The sequence below is a fragment of the Atta colombica genome, unplaced genomic scaffold (assembly GCF_001594045.1).
Source record: "Atta colombica isolate Treedump-2 unplaced genomic scaffold, Acol1.0 scaffold47, whole genome shotgun sequence".
Classification (NCBI taxonomy): Eukaryota; Metazoa; Arthropoda; class Insecta; order Hymenoptera; family Formicidae; genus Atta; species Atta colombica.
The window spans coordinates 1,536,065-1,544,325 of NW_017259536.1; the positions used below are offsets into that span (position 1 = coordinate 1,536,065).

The 8,261-nt window shown below is 31.5% G+C and overlaps 1 protein-coding gene across 1 annotated transcript in view; it reads right to left on the bottom strand.

Annotated features, from left to right (window-relative positions):
- Positions 1-8,261, bottom strand: part of LOC108691532 (transmembrane and TPR repeat-containing protein 1-like) — a 140,420-nt gene that overhangs the window by 11,967 nt on the left and 120,192 nt on the right. Inside the window, exon 11 of the mRNA XM_018199311.1 lies at positions 2,885-3,025. Within this exon, the coding sequence (XP_018054800.1) occupies positions 2,885-3,025 (141 nt within the window). The remainder of the gene's footprint in view (positions 1-2,884; positions 3,026-8,261) is intronic.

Sequence of the window (8,261 nt, forward strand, 5' to 3'; positions counted from 1 at the left end):
GATTGTGCTTGATTGGATTCCTACGACTTAAGATTCCAAGAGCATCTATGAATTCTATATGTAAACGAGTCTAAAGTTTATCCAAAAGATTATAGTCTAAAGTTAGATTCTATATAGTTTGCTTCTGTACTAATAATTGATAGACCAGACTAACAGCAATCACAACAAAAATTGTTGTCATATATTTACCGATCACCGGTTAAAAGTATTGGTGGCTTGTTAAATTAACAAAATCCTTTCTCTCAGTGTAATAGAAAATATTTTATATTTTTAAATTTTTTTTATAAATAATGTGAATACCATGAATAATGCATTCATAATGATAACACACATTTCTCTAATTAACACGAAAATAAAGGCATGGGTCGCACGATCTACGCACATATAGTTATCCTATCTCAAAGAGAATCATCCTGTTATAGCGTATCTCAAAGAGAGTTATCTTATTATTATAGCATGTCATATGTGTAATGCGTATGTGTGATGCGTCTTACATGCGTAAGACTCTGCGCACAATAGCAGGAATAAGAAATTAGAAATAAAGAATAAACGATGATTAACCTATCAGATACCTATCGGATATATTAGAATACACGGTTTCTGATATCACGGTTCTGATTGAATTCGTTATTCCTAATTCCTTTATTGTTTATTCCTAATTCCTTATTCTTTCTACTGTGCGCAGAGCCTAACATATATTATGTATAGCATTGCATTCCATATATTTCAACTTGTATATTAATATTATATAATTTATTTAATGCGCAAATATGACATTAATATACAGAGGAAAAGGTGATATTATGATCAATGGTGCGTGTGCGTGTGTGTGCGCGCGCGCGCGCGCGCGCGTGTGTGTGTGTGTAATGGTTTTTCTTAAGTATGGTATTTTACTGATATAGCTAAGCATTGCTGACGATTTCTTTCTTCATATCAAAATAATTATTCCATAAATCGATTGTAGTTCTGCTGTTAATCTACAGTTTATATTGCATATATAATATATATTGGGTTGTCCGGAAAGTTCATGCCGATGTTGAAGGAAAATTGAAACGCAAAAAATTTAAATTTTTTTAGTATACATTTATTAAATTATATAGGATAGTCGGCACGAACTTTCCGAACAACCCAATAGATTTCTAGTATTGAACAGCCTATAAGCAGAAGAAGTTATGTGTGCAATGTACACGCACATTTGCATAATTTGAATACATACATTCTATAATATTTTACTTTTTTGTTAATTTTGTAATCAAATACTGTTTTTTTAAATCAAATTTTTATATCTATTTTTGTGAAAAATCATATTATCATCCCTATTTCTCTTCGAGAATAATGTAGTGTCGTCACATTTTTATAAATAGCATCCTAACTAATCAATAAATGTCTCATAACTTTGAATTTAGAATCAATTGAGCAACATTTTGACAAATGTAATTATTAAGTAATTTTAAATATTGATTATTAACCAAGTTATTGTGTAAAAAGAATGCTACAATATATACAATATATACTACTTCTCCTCTACATTATACACGTATAAAATAAATTATATAACACATAAATATACTATATTATTGTAAAATTGTACTATCGAAATTATAATAAAAACAGCCTAAAATATATTAAAACGTATTATTGTTTCTCGTATATATTAATATTACATTACATAAATGCAAAGAATAGAAGTAATTCGTTATTTGTAATAAAATTACAGTTACAAGTTTTTTTGGTAACTTACTGGTAACTACCTTTTTACTTTCTTTTTCGGTAACTGTAACGTAGTTATATTTTTTTTGGTAACGGTAACAAATTTTACAGTTACTATTATCGTTACTTTGCATAGGATTGGACACAAGCCATTCATAGCGCTTGGAACTAGAAAACCCTATCATAGATACCCATCCGCTATGATTGGTCATCGAGTTTAAAAAAGTAACGAAAAAGTAACGAAAAGTTACTTTCTTAAGTAACGATTACTGTAATAAGTTACTTTTTTTTAAAAATCGATAATTAATAACTTATTACTTTTAACTTATTACTTTTTCTACTCAGTAATGATAATTTGTTATTTTTAAAAAGTAACTTTCCATTTTCTGTTAAATTGATATACTATGCTAATATAGGATTGATGTGAAAAATCATTACATAAATAGTTAATAATTATGACTGATTACTAAATTAATTAAATATCGAATTCAATGTTATAAAGAACGAATAAATGTCTCTTTGTCAAAAGTCTTTTTATCTATACTATGTAAAAATATTTTTAATAAAAATTAATGGCAAGGACAATGTTTGTTTTTATAATTTTTACTGTTACGTAATCACAGATAAAAAAGGAAAGATATAAATAGAATATACATATGTAAAAGCAAATGAGAAACTAAAAATATTTAATTAGTCATTGCATAAATATTTCATCGGATATGTGCAGGTTTCAAACAAAATTTCTCGGCAGAAAGAGAAAGAGAAATAAATGAGATCACTTGTTTTCACAATTTACGCACAATGAACGGAAAATTGTTGCATACACGCACTGGTCGACCGTATGTCCTATTTCTGCCCTTAATTAAATTTTAATTTATCAAGTAGGAAGACGTTAATTAAACTTTAATTTTAACCATGCCACCGGAATTACAGCTCATGCTAAATTTACCGTCGGAAACGCGGCTCGCGTTGGATCGATAACTCGTTGATATAACTAGCAGATGGAGAGATACTTTTATCACATAGAGAGAGGCAACGGTTCCTTATAATTAATTGATGATCATATAATTCATGAATTGTATCGACAACTAGACTGGTAATCATTTTAATAATTGATAATCTGCAATGTTATATAATACATCTTCTCGGAGAGAAGTGTTTATCATTCACTAACCTGTACAATCGTCCGAGATTATAATGAGCATTTACATGGCCAGGTTGAGCGTTAATAGCTGCTAGAAAATGATATTCCGCTTGATCGTCTATCGTGAGAGTTCCAAGATTATTATGTGCACTGGCATATCCTGGCCAAAGCCTGGAACAAACAAAATTATACTCTTTTTATAACATTTAATTCCTTAATTAATTATATATATTTTCACATCATATTATGAAGTATCGTGTTCTGAAAAAAATATTGATTGATACTTCTGGAAAATAATTTTATTTTTGTAAAAATCTAACAATTATGTTTTTAATTTACTTTTTCATATCGTACGTACCGATTGTAATAAGATTAATTGTTATTCTGTGATTTTAAATATTACTGAAGAATTTTATGACACTCACATACAAACCAGTGTGAAATTACTTAAATTACTTAATGAATCATAGACCACGAACAATTGGAGAATTAAAGAAAAAGAATGGTAGAAGAGAAGAGTGAGTCGGTTAAAAAAAAAACAGAACGCGAAAGAAAACAAAAGGATAAAGTGAACAGACCGCTCTACAAGCGAGATAATGGATCAGAATTACCCCTGGCGGAATCCATTAGCATTTGATGGCGTTCGTCATTCTCGGAATAGTATTTCCGGCTATGAATCGTCACTGAATAAATTTTTTATACATTTATTAAAACTACTATCCAATAGATAATTAGTCAACATTCTTGTTTAATAAATTCAATTGCTTATTAGAGATTTTATTATTACATCATAAATAATATTATAATAAATTTGAATCAATCTGCTCTTTTAATTACCTAGAATGAACAAAAAATTAAATGTTATCTCTATAGGGAAATATTATGGCATAGATATTTAAATTTACATAGATACTTGCTCTTCGATTGGTTTCCAATATCTGTTGTTAGAATATATAGTTTTCGTTTTGAAATATTCATATATATAAACATATATTACGATTGGATAGTATCTGCCGTAAGATATTCTAACAGTGCGACATTAAATGAAATTGGTTGAATTGGCCAGAGAAAACTAGAAATTGGATGTATTACATATTGCGTGCGACTTTGGCTCAACGTCAAGATGTAGCTGTATCGGAAAATATTAGAAGAGGAAGATACCAAGAAAGATCCAAGGTTGGATGTTTCGTAGTGTATAACGGCCCGGTAGGAGTTACTTCCGAGAGCTCAGTAAGGGACCGTCAAGGGTGAAGAAAAATACGGAGATAGGATTCGTGTAAGAGTTACACAGCAGAATGAGAAAAGCGGATAAAAGTCCAAAAGGAAATCTAACGCTAGTCTGATAACAGGAAAAAAAAGATAACTCAGTCAATATTTTATATACATATATTCTTGACAAAAGTCTATTTCAATGTGTGGATTTAGGTGACTATGATGTAATTATTCTTGACAAAATAATACTTTGTAATTATACTTTGTATTATTTCGATAAATATATTCAAAAATTATATATGGAAAATTATGTTATCATTTTACGATTCCTCGAAATTCTTTAGCGAGATATAACATCGATGATCACGATTAAATGGAAATTTTTCGTCGTAAACTATGATGTGATCCTGGTTACAGATAGCTATCAAATTTTTCGAAATTCCTTTCGCCGTCTTAAGATGCAGACATGCCTTATACCTTGGCTTCTCTTGGCTTCTCTTGGCTTTCTCCGAGAAAGAGGATTGCATAGAAGGTATGCGTTGCTTCCGTCGAGGATAAGTCACAATCCGTGAAAATACTAGAATGTGTCTGGATAGTGAGAATACAAGGCAATGGAGAACGACGAAGAAGTCTATCCGAGTGGTAGGAAGCTTGCGTACCTTCCTTTAAGAAAATTCGGTTGAAGATCGCGACGGATTCAGAAGTTGCTAAAACTCGACACGATTCGGGGAAAAGCATTATTCTGTCGAATACAACGAGAATTCTTTCGTGAAGAATTGACAGAAGGTACCGTTTAGTCAAAATGAACATCCCGTGAGAAGCGTCGGTGCATGAAATCTAACTTGTTTGAAAGACGTCTTAATAATAGGATCAATTAGGAAATAAGAAGAGCGAAGCATCCGTGACGAAATAATCCTGAAGAGATGATCTTGCATGTCCTTCCCAAGCGCAAGACCCGAATGACACTGTTACGAAGGACTGCAATCATTAATTCACTGCGAAAGAAAGTTTCCCTTTATGCTCGATAACTTCCTTTTAAATTTCAAATTTTGCAAAATTACTTTCATTTTATTCTGACTTAATTTGCTATTTTATTCCAGTTGAAATATGTCATGTCAAATTTTTCTACTAATTCCACAACAATTCCTAAATTAGTAGACTTACTTTTAATCACCTGTATCATCATTTAGAGTGGTGTATGAAATGCCGTACCATGTAATTATTTAGTTAAAACTATACTTGTACAGTATCGATTTTTTTTTACTGTGGCATCACACCTAACGGAATTTCCACGAATTACAAAATTTGCTCACACAGTCAGAGTTGAACAGAGGTGAAGACGTATAGTTCGTGAAATACAGGGTGGTGCACGAAATGTCACACTATACTTGCTTTACATAAACATTAATTTTTTTAATTAATACAGAACTTGTATAGAATTAATCACTAAGTCTGGAAAATTGTCTCTAATAAATTATAATTTATAATAATTATAAATATAATAATTATGTAAATAACCGCCTGCATAATATGAACGAAACATCCTCATTTCATTTCTGAGTTTCTATCACAATCTTTGTTTCCAAAAAAACAACACAACTTTCATTTTATGCTCAACATTTTAAGTCCGTTATCCGCCATTTCACAAGTGTGCGTTTTTATCGTTCAATTCGAACTCGTGATGCCACACCTAACAGAATTTCCACGAACTCTCTCGAGAATTTACTCATACAGTTAAAAAATCAATCCACAAGTATAGTTTTAATAAGATAATTAAATAGTATGACACATTTTGTGCGCCACCCTGTACATTCTCTCCAATTACATTATTCGACAAAGTCAATTCTTTCTCTCTACAAAATTTCATAGTATACATACTCCGAAGATTTTTGTGCACAGAATGTTATGTTACGAACAGAATTTGCAAAGCACGTCAGGATTTTGAATAAATTGAAGTGAAATGGATCAAAGACCTCTTCAATTTACTGTTACATCCCAATTTACTAAAAATCCTGATTCATTATACATCAACATGATAGCATTATATGTCAGTTTTATTATTTTAATTATCTGTAAAGATGATAGAAATAATATATGCTGTTTTCAGTCAATCTCTGAAACGATAATCAAGATACGTTGCACGTTTCTGAGAATAACTCGAGCTCGAGTTAAGAGAAAATCAATCAGCTGTTTTGGAAACTTCGTTAAAAGTTTTCGCGTGTGTACGTGAATGCGAGCGTATGCTCGGGATGTGTTCCTTGAAAATCATGGCTTCAAGAAAGTCGAAGGGATCGTACTTCGCATAGTAGGTTGCTTTACGAATCTTTTTACAGTGCATGTGATTAAATTGTCGCGTCTTTCAGGCATGCTTGGCAGGCAAAGCGTTTGATAATCCCGGATTTTCATATCTCGCAATCTACAGCGATATAGACTATATCAGCTTGCTTCGTTGCCCGGTTTCAACGCAACATGCTCACTACTGTGTGCAAAACAACCTCGGGCTAGTCGCCTCCATAAAGCTGTACAAAGTTTTAATGAAGGCCATTTTGTCGTACGGCTTAGCTTCACAACAATTTTTCATTTGTGCCGCAGTACATAAAAGCGCATCTGACAATGAATCCGGAAGGTAAGATCTGTACAAAACTTAGAAAAATGGAAATTTAACATAATCGTATCGTTGTGTGCCTACAAGTGATTTTTCCGGAATAAAAAGTACGAAACAAATTACCAGTAAAAAGTATAAATGAAAATTATCATATATACATTTGAATAGATATATAAAATGTTGTTTTTTATAATAACATAAAAAGAACTACTAAATATTAAATAAAAATATAGGACTGGATTTCTTATTAAGTATTTTACAACTTCTGTTTTTCAACAAGATAATAATTAATACTCTACTATTATAAGTAACTTGAGTAATAGATACTTAGTATTGAGCTGTTAACCGCTAATTTATTGGACCGCACAAAGTAGACTCATGAGATCAGAATGTTAAAATAATTGATCGAAAAATTGGCCACCAAGGACTTCTTTCCTTCCTTCTAACTAGAGATTCTCTCATGCGGTATGTGGAATATGTGCTGTCGAAAACTAGTGTAAAAGATGGAATGCTGTACAGTGGTCTCCGGAGAGGGACGCAGAGAAACCTCGATATTTACACGTCAGGGGTTGCCACCCCCGTAAAGTACCCAGTGGGGTGCCGCGTGCCAGGAGTGTCTCTTTATTGGATAATAAATAACCTGTTTCATTTATAAGAAGGAGATAAAGTGTAGTAGACTATGTTCCCCAGATAGATCCTTCCTCGCCGACTGCCTTCCCATGCAGCGTCATTTTCCGGAAGTTGAAATTGCCAAGTATACGAACTGTACAGCGAGTACTGTCTAACATTTATTTAATATGTCTGACATGACAGAGTTCTTTTCGCTACCAAAAAGTATACGATAAAGGAAAAGAGACAAATATGTGAATAAATATCTTGTATCCAATGCGATAGTACATTTTTCTTTGAATTTACTTTTCACAAACGTAATGTTCATCCGATAAAGATAATTGTAAAAATAAAAATGTGTTTTTAATTTTATGTTGTCCCAGAAAAAAAATCAGATATAAATTTATTCTAAGAAAATATATTTAGTCTTATATATTCTCTATATAAGCACATATATAACAGAAAATATGTATTTAGAGTTAAGGAAGTATTCCGACATCGATTTATTAATTCCTTTTAAGCAATAAAAAAAATTGGAATGTCAAAAGAAAAAGAACGAAAAATTTACAATCATTAAAAATTGTTGATTTAAAATAGCTTTATAACGTTTTTCTAATTAAAAGCGAAATAAAACAGGTACTATCATTTTAAGCTTCGATGTTATAAACTAATAATAACTATGATTCGACCGTGTTCAACAAAGTCATTACATCGCAACTTATCATTGACATTGTTCTTCGTAAAAGAAAGCTCAGTGACTAACCTAAAATGGCTTATAGTTCTTGCAAAATGTCCTGTCATAATTTTCGATACACTAGCTTTATGGTGGCATAGCATCATAAAGTTAAGACAGCGACGATATTGGACATTTGAAAATTGAAAGAGAAAGAGATAAAGAAACTGGATAGAAATGTACGTGTGTGTGTGTGTGTGTGTGTGTGTGTGTGTGTGTGTGTGTGTGTGTGTGTGTGTGTGTGTGTG